This window comes from Mustela lutreola, chromosome 15, assembly GCF_030435805.1.
Source record: "Mustela lutreola isolate mMusLut2 chromosome 15, mMusLut2.pri, whole genome shotgun sequence".
Lineage (NCBI taxonomy): Eukaryota > Metazoa > Chordata > Mammalia > Carnivora > Mustelidae > Mustela > Mustela lutreola.
The window spans coordinates 12342610-12357094 of NC_081304.1; the positions used below are offsets into that span (position 1 = coordinate 12342610).

General features: G+C 36.4%; 1 protein-coding gene across 8 annotated transcripts in view; it reads right to left on the reverse strand.

Moving 5' to 3' along the window:
- The window catches only part of CEP112 (centrosomal protein 112), a 410940-nt gene that overhangs the window by 325112 nt on the left and 71343 nt on the right, over window positions 1-14485 (reverse strand). For all 8 annotated transcript variants that reach the window (XM_059147621.1, XM_059147617.1, XM_059147619.1 and 5 more), the window contains one exon: window positions 2324-2410. In XM_059147621.1, coding sequence (XP_059003604.1) covers window positions 2324-2410 — 87 coding nt within the window. The remainder of the gene's footprint in view (window positions 1-2323; window positions 2411-14485) is intronic.

The following is a 14485-nucleotide window of genomic DNA, read 5'->3' on the forward strand; positions in this document are numbered from 1 at the left end:
GGTGATTCTCTAAAATGTAATTCAGAGATTAAAGGGTCATAAAGTAGCAGAGAGAAGCCATCAGAAAATCGGCCTGTTGGCACAGCACAATCCACCCTCCACCCTCCCCAGCACCGAGACAGAACACCTTCAGAGGAGCGGTCCCTGGATCCTCCCTCTCTCTGATGTCCCTTCTTTTTCATGCACAATAATAAGAATCCCTAGAAACATGGGAAGTTGAGCTGTATTATGCTTCTTTTATACCTAGCTATTATGAACCCAAAAAATCAGTTCAAAATAAGTCAAAAATTTTAATGATATACATGTAAAAATATTTTATATTTTTTGTACAATGAATGATGTAAAATGTTAATTATAAACCATTTTTTCCAACATTTTTCTTTCCAACTTTTGGAAGTCAAACCAACTTTTTACAAACCATCATTAATTGTATTGTGCCACAAGTTTTACTTTTTTTATTTTTTTCTTTGCCACAAGTTTTAAATGAATCATTTTATAAGATTTATTTATTATATATTATATATTATATATATTATATATTATTTTATACTCCTACATACATCTACACATACAGGCATAAAAGAAAAAAAAGAAAGAAAATGAAAAGAAAACCTGGAGAAATAACCATAAATGTAATAGCTACCAAGTAGGACAAAAAATGTGCTAACAAAGGGGAAAAAGAAAACCAAATTGAAACTGAGGCAGGAGTAGGAATATCCATTTTTCTTATGGTTGGAGTACATTTCCTATTCAACCAAATTCAGCTTTAAAAAAAAAAAATGGCAGGGGGCATTATTCACCAGTCTTTCCAACTTTTGGAAGTCAAACCAACTTTTTCTTAGTGCTTTTATTACCAGCATTTTACTTTACCTTTCAAGGTTTTAGTTCCACCTCTAAGAATGATTGGTAAATAAGAAAAGGAGCTAATTTGATCGTAATGTTCATAAAGAAGCACAAAAGGAAAAGAATGTATGCAAAAAAATAAAACACTCTAATTTTGTTCCTCCCCAATGCCTGACACTTAGAAAATGCCATCTAAGCAACAAGCTGATGAATATACTTTCCAAATCTGGCATAAGGTCAAGGATTTTATTTATATTTTACCTGGCATTTCAAACTAGTTGCATTGCTTTCTTTTTTCATGCAGAATTTATTTTAAAAGAGAAATTCCTGGAAAGAATTTTATTATTAAATGTTTTTCTTAGAATAGATTTTTGTAACGGACATACCAAGAAGCCTATTTCAAACTCTATTACCATGATTTTCCAAATATATTTTTATACTTATTTATCTTATACATCAATATATTCTATTTCATTTGGATATATAATTATGTTATATTAAAATTACGTTACTAAATCTCTAACATATTTGTGATAGAGAACTGTTTTTATCTAACCAATTTAAGCTAAGGTAAATTCTAGTAAGAGCAGAAGGTAATTCAGGCCTTTAAAATGTGAAAGGGAAAGAAGAAAGAAGAAGGGAAAGGATTCAACATATTTTTCTCCTTTTAATTTTCAATCAGTGGTTTCCTTCTTGTTGCTTTGAAAGAAAATGAGCCAAACAGACACCTGACTAAATATTAATATATTTTCAGCTTTAAGAAAGCTTGGGTATGTGATGCGTGGCTTCAAGTCCCTGCTACCACCTCTGTCACTCAGTTTTGAGAAGCAGGATCAGGCTTCGCTGTGAAACGGGAAATGCCAAATTTCTACTTAGATTAACCTTCATGTATTAAAATATATAAAAATATCACTCAACTTTTTAAATCAATACTAAAATATACTAATCATTCAAATTCCATGTGGGATAACTATAAATTAATTATTATTGGTGTTGTGCCCATTAAGAAGAAAAATAAGTTTTCCTTAAAAAAAAGAAACTGCAACATTAAAAGGCATAAATCCAATGAGCTAGTGAACGATGCATGCAGTCTACACCAAACAGAACTAAGCCCAAAAGTTCCTTTGCCAATGAAAAAGAAAATTTTAATTTCCAGAAACCCAACAGAATATCAGACTAAAAGAAAAACTCGTGTCTACAGCTGATGTCTTACTTCAGGCTTTACAAAGGTAATGACAGCATGCGGATTCTGGACTACGAGAAGGCCAGCCTTCAAACAGAGGAAGAACTAAAGGGCAAGGCAAACCATCAGGATACTTACATGGACATATTTGTTCAGAAGATGAAGTTTAAAGATCAACTTTTGCCAAATTATTAATTTAGCAAATTCCATTTATAGCCCAGACTGTTCTAAGTACATAAATAAGTAGATGCAGAGTTGATGGTTACAAGACCTAGAACATTCCGGCAGATACCCTACCTTCTGAACGTCGGCATCATGTTTCTGCTGCAGTTTAAGCTTCTCCTCATGACATTTAGCTTCCAGCATTTTTGTTTTTATGTCCAACTTCAAGAAAAACATTTTGAAGGTGTTATTAACATACTTTCCCTCTGGCAAAAGCTCACAATTAAATTAAAAGAATTCCTGATGTGAAAGTATCATTTTCCACTTTTTTCTTACGGCCACTGGTCTAGCAATCACATCGTCTTACCAACATGTTGGTTACATTCTTTGATTACTTCCAAGCTCATTTTCAAATGAATTTCACTGCACAGGCAAAACGGAGACTACTAAATACAGATTCAGCACTTAGCCCCACCCCACTCCACCCCCAAAAGAAGTCATCTTAAATTGATATTTTGCTAAATTCACTAGTAGTTTAGCCTTTGTTTTCTATTTTTGAGCCTCTACTCAACCTTTTTACTTTTTTCTTTTCTCACATTTATGTGCTCATTAAAAGTATTCTTATTTACCTACATACTTAAATATGACCATTTTTAAAAAAGATTTTATTTATTTATTTGACAGAGAGAGAGATCACAAGCAGGCAGAGAGGCAGGCGGAGAGAGAGGGGGAAGCAGGCTTCCTGCTGAGCAGAGAGCCCGATGTGAGGCTCGATCCCAGGACCCCGGGATCATGACCTGAGTTGAAGGCAGAGGCTTTAACCCACTGAGCCACCCAGGCGCCCCTAAATATGACCGTGGACATCCACAATCATGGCATATGACTGATCATCACGCATTTCTCTTAACAGATTTTCTGTCTCCTGGAATCGCAGACCCTGACTACTTCAAGGAAGGAACTTGATGTCCTTTCTAGAATTCATTAATAACTCCTATTCTTATCAAACCAACACCTACTGTACCAGTGTTCTGAGTGAAGCCAGCCTAAATGCAACGAATCCTTGTTAATAATGGGCACATCTCAGAATTAAAAGAATAATAGTGACGGGTTTTAAGATGAAAAATAGGAAATTATCTCAAATGTAAACGTGTTTGACCGCCTGATTCCTTACCCTCTGAAAGAGTATATACATTGGTGTCTGACAGAGCTCATTTCTATTTCGAATTCTAATCCCATTACATTAACTGCTGTGACTTTGGGCAAGTCACCACTTTGAGATTCTATTTCATCTTGTCCTAGTTAAGAGTTAAGATTAATTACCCTTACATCAATGAGCTGTGAAGCTTATTTTCAATGATATTGTTTAAGTAACTATACTCAGGACAAAAAAATTAGTTTACAACCTTCAGGAAAATTTTCTTTTAAAATATTACAAATGTCCTGTCAAAATACTCTCTTGAAAATTTCTGAAATACACTTTATATGTTTCAATTGCTATTTCAAAAAAACTAATGAAACTGAACTTAAGAGAAACATGCACGATCAAGTCAACACAGGAAAATGAAATTTAAAACTTTCACAAACAAAAGTGAACAGTCTCATGATTTTTTAAACAATGAGTGGTTAAGAGGAAAGCAGTCATTCATTTACTACACACAAGGAAGAAACTGTGAATGTTTCCATTCTTTTGCCTCTAACTCCCTTTGTTACTTATTCATTTTAGCAGAAAGGGGACTGGGTGATCCAAGTCTGTGTGAAGATCCTGAACAGAAGCATTATAGAAGTCTTTTAAAAAGTAATTAAACTCAAAAAGCAGTATAAGCAAGCTGGGCAGATATGGGAGACACAGTTCACTGCAGTATCTTTCCCCAACACCTTTGAGAGAATCTGTCATACCCTTTGCTTCTGAGGGGAGCCCTAAATGCCATGGAACTATGTTGCCATAATCCAAACCACCTCCTCCCGTCTGTTCCACTTCAATCTTGGTTGACCAGATTAGGAATAAACACCTGACACATGCTTAACCAATCCATTAGTTGGAGAATAATCGTTCTGATGCTCTCTCTCAAGATTATGTGACCTAGGGCAGCAAGTTAGCAACTTTGAGGAACAAACAAGTTCTAGAGGGGCAGCAACTGAGAGAAAGTAAAGGAATCCATTACAGAGAAGAGAGCAAACCACATACACCAACATAGCAAAGACTAGAAACCATACAGTATCTTCGATGTCAAGTAAGCAAACTCAGGCCCTAATAGTGTCCATGACAGTAAGTGTGCTTGAATTTGAAGGTTTTTTGTATTCCTTTTTACTTCAGGGAAGCTCGATGGATCTCTGTTCTTGCATCCACAGAGATATATCTAAATTTGACTTTTCTGCTATAATTTTTACTTTGGTATAATATTAAACTTAAAGAAAAGTTACAATATAGTACAAGGAGCTCCCATATCCCTTTACCCAGATTCACATACGGTTTATATTTTGCCTGATGTGCTTTATCATTTTTAATATCTCTATCTACTTAGAGACATACATAAAACTACTTTCTGAACCCTTTGTGAGGAAGCTAGAGATATCCTGCTCCTTTGTCCCTAAAAACTTCAGTGTATAGTTCCTTAAAAAACAAAGGTGCCATTTTCCATAACCACAGCCCTTATTGAAATCAGAGAATGTAACAATACAATAATATTACTTAATGTACAGTCTATATCAAGCTTTATCAGTTATCACAATAATGCCATTTGTAGGTGTTTTTTGGTTTTTTGTTTCCCATTCCAAGATCCAATTCAGGATCACACATTGCCCTTAAGTAACATATCAACTGCATCTCCTTTAATCTAGGGCAGCCTTTCTTTTTGTTTCTTGACCTTGACATTTTAGAAGAGTATAGGGAATCACTGAATGTCCCTCAGTTTGGATTTGTCAGATGTTTCCTGATCATTAGATTTACTAGATTTTGGCAACATTAACTTAATGTGATGTGTCCTTTTTAAATTCCATCTTATTAGGAAGAGGATGGTTTGTCCTAATATAGCCAATGTAGCATTTGATAACTTGGTTAATAGAACAAGTTATCATCAGGTTACTATTAAATAGATAGTTTTTCTACTGCCATCCTAAAATAATAATAATAAAGGAGTATCTCTTTCTGGAAACTCTTACCTTTACACCAAAAAAATAGTTCTATATTTCTGCCTGTACTCAGGGGCATGATTCATGACGAATTATCAGGATTAGAATACAGAAGCAATTTTACTAGTATAGTATATAAAGACAATACAGGACACAAGATACAGATATATAGATATGCATACATCTATGCGCATCTATATACATATACCATATACATATGGAAAGAGAGTAAACAGCCTTGCTTAATTTAACACAAAGACTGAAATTAAAAGACTGAATACAGCACTCCTAATTTGTTTGACCCCCTGTTCCCGTAAGTCTATTCCAAACAACATTTAAGTTTTCTTTAACTGAGCTCAGTATATACACTATCAATTTCAAACTGAAGAACCATGGAGGTCTACTTCAGGTTATAATGGAGTGACTAGTACCAAATTTACCTCCCAGTGTTAACAAGCACAAAACGGGATGAAATACTGGAGGTGACCATTCCCAGGTATTAGGAAACAGGCAGTGTGACACTGCCATCCTCCTAAGCGGAGTCCCACTATCGTTGTGGCTCCCTGCATGGGCAAAAGCACCATCCAAGTGGAACCCCAAAGCTCTACTTAAGTGGGAAGGCAAAGGTCAGAGTTCAGGACAGCTGAAGAAGCTGGAATCTTAGGTAGAGGGCACCAGGAACGTGGGAACTGCCAGCAGGAGCCCTGCCAGCCCTTGAGCACGGGGAGGGAATGTGTGTGCATCTGGGCACCCAGTGCACTGGGTAAACAACACAGCTGGGCTGCTCTAAAGTAGGAAATACAACAGACACCAGATGACACGGTGCTGTGAGACACTGAAGGCCCAGCCCAAGCAAACTGAAGACAGCTTCCAAACAACTTGGGAAGACCTCCCCATCCACCTAAAGCCACACTTCAGGCTTATCCTAAACCTACCCAGTAAAGTCTAAAAGCAAGCCTTTTACAAGATCTTCAGAAGAGACAGAGCTTGTAGATTAGATCCCACCATGCTGGAGGAGTTTGGGAAATATCTTTGGCTTTCCACATTTTTGCCTTAATAGAATGTAAAGTCAAGTTTACACAAGTCAGAGGTAACTGACCAATACCTGAACAACCCATAAGAACAACAACAATAAAAATCAGCATCGTATGACAGAAGACCACAGAATCTAGAGGTCTCCAAAATGTATCCTCCACAATGACAATGTCTTATACACAGAAACTAGTAAACATGAAAAAAAAAAGAAAAATGTTGTCTATCGGCAAGAACAAATAAGTAAAAGGAGCTAATAAGGCCCAAGAGGAACCTACTGGGCACATAAGACTTTAAAGCAGTTAATATAAATACTGCAAAGAACTAAAGGAAAATATATTTAAAAACTTAAGTATTCATTTTAATGAGAGAACAGATAAGAAATCTCAGCGGCGTAATGGAATTATAAAAAGAAACAAGTAGAAATTCCAGAAAATTATAACAACTGAGAGGGAAAAAAAAAAAATCCCTAGATAAGCTTAGCAATACCTTTGGGATGGCAGAAGAAAGTGTCTATAAATTTGATGACACACCAGTAGAAATGATCTAAGCCAATGACTGAGAAGGAAAAAAAAATTAAAGAATTAATGAAAAATGAACAAAATTTCAGGCAGCTGTGGAACAAAATCAGAGTCTAATATATCTGAAGAGGGAAGTGAGTTAAAGAAATAATGGCCAAGAACTTCCCAAGTTTGAGGAAAAATAAATACTAACTTAGAGATCCAAGATGCTCTGTGAACTCTGAGAAAACATTTAGGCGCATTACAATTACACTGCTGAAAACCAAAGATAAAGAGAAAACTTTTACAACAGCCAGAAGAAAAGAGACATGATCTACAGGGGAACAATAATAAGAATGAAAAAAAGTCACTCCAGATAAAAGGAAAGCCGACAGGAGTTGTCACCAGTAGAACTGCACTACAAGAAATCATAAAAGATATTCCTAAGGATGAAAGGAAATTATACCAGATACAAACCCAGATTTGAAAGAAAGAGGAGGACCTGGAGGAGTAGATAAGTGGATACATACAGGAAAGCGGTTTTCTCTTCTCCTAATTTCCTCAAAAGACAACTATTTAGTGCAAAATTGACAACACTGGAAGGTGGGGTTTAATGTATGTAGAACTATGTCAACAATAGCACAGAGAATCAGGATTAAACTGCATTATACTGTTTCTGAATTATTAGATTTGCCACATAGGAAGAATAGAGCGGGACGGTCTAGCAGGAGGTGGTTCTGTATTGACCGTACACAGACTCTGACAGGGGCAGGAGGCACGTGTTTAGCCCTAGAATGACCAATAAAAAAAAAATCAAAGCATATATAACGAAGAATTCAATAGAAAAATTTAAATGAAATAACTTTTTTTATTAACATAGAATGTATTATTTGCTTCAGGGGCACAGGTCTGCGATCCATCAGTCTTACCCAATTCACAGCGTTCCCCATAGCACATACCCTCCCCAGTGTCCCTAAACCAGCCACCCCATCCCTCTCCACCCCAATAGTTTTTAAATGAATAAATGAAAATAGGACAACAAAGGAGTGGAAAAAATAAGGTACCAGTGGAAACAAATACCAAGAAAGTACATTGAAAACCAACCGGCTATATCAATAATTACATTAAATTTAAATGAACTAACCACTCTAATAAATGACAGAGACAGACTACATTGTTAAAGAATGACCCCATTATATGCTGTCTACAAGTGATCTGTTTTAAACATAAAGACACAAAAATTGAAGAGCATGAAAAGATATGCCACACAAACCAAGAAATTATAAGAAAAGATAAGAGGGATATTTTATAGTGATACAGGAATTCATCCTAGCAATATTAAGACTTCCTACTTATGTATCTGTCAAATAACAAAATTCCCATTTGTATGCAGGATTGAAAAATATAATTTGTATCCAGAATATAAAAAGTATCTAGAATATAAAATATAATTGTGTCCAGAATATAAAAAGAGCTCTTACAACTTAATAATAAAATGACAATGTTTTATTTTAAATTTATTTATTTTGAATAAAATAATTTTATTTTACTTTAAATTAAATTTATTTTAAAATGTAATAGCATGAGGAGCGGCTGGGTGGCTTAGTCAGTTGGGCACCTAACTCGGTTTCGGCTCAGGTCATGATCTCAGGGTTGTGAGATAAAGCCCATTGTCAAGTTCTGTCGGCAATGCAGAGTCTGCTTGGGACTCTCTCTCCCTCTGCCCCTACCCCTGGGCTTTCTCTCTCTCTCTAAAATAAAAAAATCCTTAAAAAATGTGATAGCATTAAACAAATACTTCACATAAAAAGATATATAAATGGGCCAAAAGCATATGAAAAGATATTATCATTAGCCATCAGAAAACACAAATTAGAACAACCACGACATCAAGCCAGAAAAAGACATGGAGGAAACGTTAATGCACATTGCTAATTAGAAGTCCTTCTGAAAGGCCGCCATTCTGGTCTATGGCCATACCACCCTGATACAGCTGGTTGGTCTTCAATCTCATGTGAAAGGACAACTTCCTGACATTCTGGGAAAGGCAAAATTAGAGAGATAGTAAAAAGATCAATGGTACCAGAGGAGGAAGGGAGAGAAGAAGAAATGGAGAAGGGAAGAGTTTTAGGGTGTACTATTCTATACAATACTATAATGGTGGATACGTGACCTTATACATTTGTCAAAACCTAGAGAAAAAAAAAAAAAAAAATATATATATATATATATATATATATATATATATATATATCCCAAAGAAGAGATATCCAAGTGATTCATGGACTTTAGTTAATACTAACCTATCAAAACTGGTTCATCAGTTCTAACTGGTTCATCAGTTCTAACTACTGTATCATACTAATACAATATGGTAATAATAGGGACTTAATTTTTCTAAACCTGAAAGTATTCTAAAAAATAAAGTCAAATATTATTTTTTAAAACCACAATGAGATACAACTTCAATGGGCTAAAATAATTTTTCTTAATGGCAACTGGTATCAGTTTATTTCAAGATAGTTCTCATTCTGGAATTTTAGTTAATCTAGTTTTTGTTGCTTCCACATACTATACACAGATGTCTTTAAAAGTATGACTTTTTCATATTTACCCAAGCTTATAAAACAAATCTATATCTTTATGTTATTAGATTATTTATTGTTAGTTATTTCCTACAGGACTCTTAATCTGTAAAAGGGTATTGGAAATTTTATTTAGAAAGTTTAATTAAGTTGGCATTGTATGTCAATAGATCTTTATTTTTTAAGTTTTTATTTAAATCCTAGTTAGCATACAGTGTAATATTGGTTTCAGGAGTAAAATTTAGTGATTCATCACTTACATACAACACCCAGTGCTCATCACAACAAGTGCTATCCTAATCCCTACCACCCATCCAGCCCGTAGCCCATCAACCTCCCCTTTAGCAATCCTGTTTGTTCTGTCATTAAGAGTCTCCTAAGGTTTTCCTCCCTCTCTTTTTTTTACAACTTTCCCTACGTTCATCTGTTTTGATTCTTAGGTTCTACATATGAGTGAAATCATAGGGTATTTGTCTTTCTTTGACTGACTTATTTCCCTTAGCATAATACATTCTAGCTCTATCCATGTTGGTGAAAATGGCAAAATTTCACTCTTTTTGATGACTGAGTAATATTCGTGTTTGTGTGTGTGTGTGTGTGTGTGTGTGTGTATCTGTGTGTGTGTGACATAGTCATTCATCATTGGATGGACTTTTGGGCTCTTTCCATAATTTGAATATTGTTGATAACGCTGCTATAAACATCAGGGTACATGCGTCTCTTCAAATCAGTACTTTTGTATCCTTTGGGTAAATACCTAGTAGTGCAATTGCTGGGTTGTAGGATAATTCTATTTTTATCATTATGAGGAACCTCCATACTGTTTTCTGAATTAGCTGTACCACTTTGCATTCCCACCAATAGTATAAAAGGGTTCCCTTTTCTTCCAATTCTCACCAACATCTGTTTTTCCCGCATTGTTAATTTTAGCCATTCTGACAAGTGTGAAGCAGTATCTCATCATGGTTTTGATTTGCATTCCCCTGATGACGAGTAATGTTGAGCATCTTTTCATATGTCTGTTAGCCATCTGTGTGTCTTTGGGAAAACCCATTCCTACCCTCTGCAACTGGATTATTTGTTTTTTGATTATTTGTCATTTTGGGGGATTTTGGGGGTATTTAGGTTTGATATATTCTTTACATTTTGGACACTAACGCTTTATCAGATACATCATTGGCAAATACCTTCTCCCATTCCATAGGCTGCCTCTTAATTTTGTTGATTGTTTCCTTCACTGTGCACAAGGTTTTTATCTTAATAAAATCCCAATAGTTCATTTTTGTTTTTCTTACCTCCAGAGACATGTCTAGTAAGAAGTTGCTATGGCCAAGGTCAAAGAGGTTGCAGTCTGGGGTGTCTGGGTGGCTGAGTCAGTTAAGTGTCAAACTCTTGATCTCAGCTCATGCTTTGATCTCAGGGTTGTGAGTTCAAGCCCCATGCATGGTAGGCTCCACACTAGGTGTAGAGCCTACTTAAAAAAAAAAAAAAAAAAGTTGATGCCTATGTTCTCCTCTAGGATTTTGATGGTTTCCTATCTCACGTTTAGGTCTTTCACCCATTTTGAATTTACTTTTGTGTCTGGTGTAGGAAATCAGTCCAGTTTCATTCTTCTGCATGTGGCTGTCCAGTTTTCCCAACACCATTTGTTGAAGAGATGTTTTCCCATTTGGTATTCTTTCCTGCTTTGTCAAAGATTAGTTGGCCCCATAATTCTGGGTCCATTTCTGGGTTTTCTATTCTGTTCCATTGATCTATATGTCTGTTTTTCTGCACCATACTGTCTTGATAACTACAGCTTCACAATACTAATACAGTTTGACGTCTGAAATTGTGATGCCTCCAGCTTTGCTCTTCTTTTTCAAGATTGCTTTGGCTATTCAGGGTCTTTTGTGGTTCCATACAAATTTTAGGATTGTTTGTTCTAGCTCTGTGAAAAATGCTGCTGGTGTTTTGAAAGGGGCTGCATTAAATGTGAAGAATCCTTTGAGTAGCACAGACATTTTAAAAATATTTCTTCTTCCAATCCATGACCATGGGATGTTTTTCCATTTCTTTGTATTATCTTCAGTTTCTTTCATAAGTGCTCTATAGTTTTCAGAGTACAGATGTTTTGCCTCTTTGGATTTGTTATAAGCCTAACTCTTCTTTAAATGTTTGGTAAACTGGCACCTGGGTGGCTCAGCCAGTTAAGTGTCTTCCTTCCGCTCAGGTCATGATCTCAGGGTCCTGGGACTGAGCCTTGTGTTGGGCTCCCTGCTCAGCAGGCTGCCTGCTTCTGCCTCTCCCTCTACTCCTCCTCCCCACTTGTGCTCCCATGCTCGCTTGCTCTCAAATAAATTTTTTAAAAATTAAAAAAAAAGAATGTTTGGTAGAATTCCCCTGGGAAGCCATCTGCCCTGGACTTTTGTTTGTTGGGAGACTTTTGATTACTGATTCAATTTCTTTGCTGTTTATAGCTCTGTTCAAATTAAAATAACTTTTTAACTGACAGTATCAAGTATTGGTGAGGATATGGAACAACTTGAACTCTCAGGCATTGCTGATAGGAGTACAAAAGTGTACAACTACTTGGAAGGCAGTTTAGCAGTTTTATCCAAGAGAACTAAAAACGTAAATCAACCAAAAACCTGTACATTAATTTTCATGGTAGCATTATTCATAACAGCCAAAACTGAAAACAAACCAAAGGGTGATTAAAAGATCAATGGATAAACAAATTATGGCGTATTCATGCAACAGAACACAACTGCCCAGCGTCATAAGGGATGATCGCACCACATACCACTAGCCCAAGAAAAGAGCTAAATTAAAAATCTGAAGTATGGTTTCTGCTGAATGTGTATCACTTTAGCACCACCATAAAGTCGAAAAAGCATAAGTCAAACCATTGAGTCAAACCTTGACTTAAGTCAAGGACCATCTGTAGTTATCAATTTCAGTAGCAGCAGCAGAAAGGAGTGAAAAGAAAAAATTACAGAAGCAGAAAAACAACAAATACATGACTGATTACATAAAAATTACAAAGTTCTGCAGAAATGTCTGGGGGAGGGGCACCTGGGTGGCTCAGTGGTTTAAAGCTTCTGCCTTCGGCTCAGGTCATGATCCCAGCGTCCTAGGATGGAGCCCCACATGGGGCTCTCTGCTCAGCGGGGAGCCTGCTTCCCCCCTCTCTGTCTCTATACCTGCTTGCTATCTCTCTCTCTCTCTGTCAAATAAATAAATAAAATATTAAAAAAAAAAAAAAAAAGAAATGTCTGGGGTTGGGAGACAAACTATAAGTGCCTCTTAATCTCAGGAAACAAACTGAGGGTTGCTGGGGGGTGTGGGTGGGAGGGATGGGGTGGCGGGGTGATGGACACTGGGGAGGGTATGTGCTATGGTGAGGGCTGTGAACTGTGTAAGATGATGATTCACAGACCTGTACCCCTGAAGCAATCCATTCTATGTTCATAAAATAAAAATTAAAAATAAAACAACTTGCAAGGCTTTGATCCTAAAAATTTATATGGATTGCTTCATTATTTCATGTCATTCTCACAATGGCATCTGCAAGTGGGTACTTTTACCATCTCCTTTTTAAGTGTGTAAACCTGGTGATTCACAGACCTGGGGATAAAAATATATGTATATAAAAAATATATGTTTATAAAAAAAAAAGTAAAAAAAAAAAAAAAAAAAAAAAAAAAAAAATACAAATAGCAAAACTAAAGCACAAAGAGGTAGCTGCTCAAAGTCACCCAGTCATAGAAGTATGAAGCCTGATTCATACTCAGCAGTCTGGGTCCAGCTAATGAACGCAAGCTAAATAAAGCTAAGGGTTAACTATGAGAGTTAGAGGCGCCTGGGTGGCTCAGTTAGTTAAGTGCCCAACTCTTGATTTTGTCTCAGCTCACGTTCTCAAGGTCCTGAGATCAAGCCCTGATCTGGCTCTGCCCTGAGAGTGGCGCCTGCTTGAGATTCTCTCCCTCTGCTAATAGAAAAACCAAGATGCTTTCTAAATAGTCTTATGGTTTTAATGAGAAATGTTTGCTTGGGACAGAAAAACTGGCATAATTAGGGAAGAGAGGAGGGACAGGCACATAACCCATAAGTCACTGACACTCTAAAACATGCTATGATTTTCTGTTCCCTAAAAACTTCTTTTAATGTTTTAAGATTAAGAGCTCCTACCTTTTTTAGATCATTTAGTACTTTACACACATCTTCCTCACGATATTGAATAGATTAATTAAATTAATATTTAATTTTTTTAAATTCCATTTGAAGAATACTGGCAGAAATTGTTCTTTCAATATCTGAGCTTTCCCCCACAAACTATTACTCATTTTTTCTTTTTTCCCCCTTTTTAACTAATGACCTTTTCATCGTGCATATATTCTCCATTCTGTACTTCCACTTCTTCCCTTCCTTTAAGAATGTCTTCCACCCTTCATTAAAACTGCAATCTCAAAGGTCACAATGTGACATAATTGCAATTCTTACTCCAAAAGCCCTTTGATCACCAATTCTAAGGGCAAAGTCCATGCTTTTGTCTTCAGTGATTTGCAGGAGGATCAGGTTTTTCCTCAGCTTCTGTCTCTGCTGTTGTGGTTCTCCTCTCACTCCTCAGAGACGGTTTCTCTGTCTCTGCCATTCTTCTGTTCAGCCCGGTGGCTGCCTTCACTATAGGGAAACACTTGCCTTTGGTGATTTTTTTTTTAATTTTTAATTTTTATTAACATATAATGTATTATAAGCCCAAGGGGTACAGGACTGCGAATCACCAGGTTTACACACTTTACAGCACTCACCACAGCACATACCCTCCCCAACGACCACAACCCAACCACCCTCTCCCTTCCTCCCTCCCCCACTCAACCCTCAGTTTGTTTTGTGAGATTAAGAGTCTCTTATGGTTTGTCTCCCTCCTGGTCCCATCTTGTTTCATTTTTTCCTTCCCTACCCCCAAAACCTCCCACTTTGCTTCTCAACTTCCTCATATCAGGGAAATCATATGATTATTGTCTTTTTCTGGTTGACTTATTTTGTTCAGCATAATACCCTCTAGT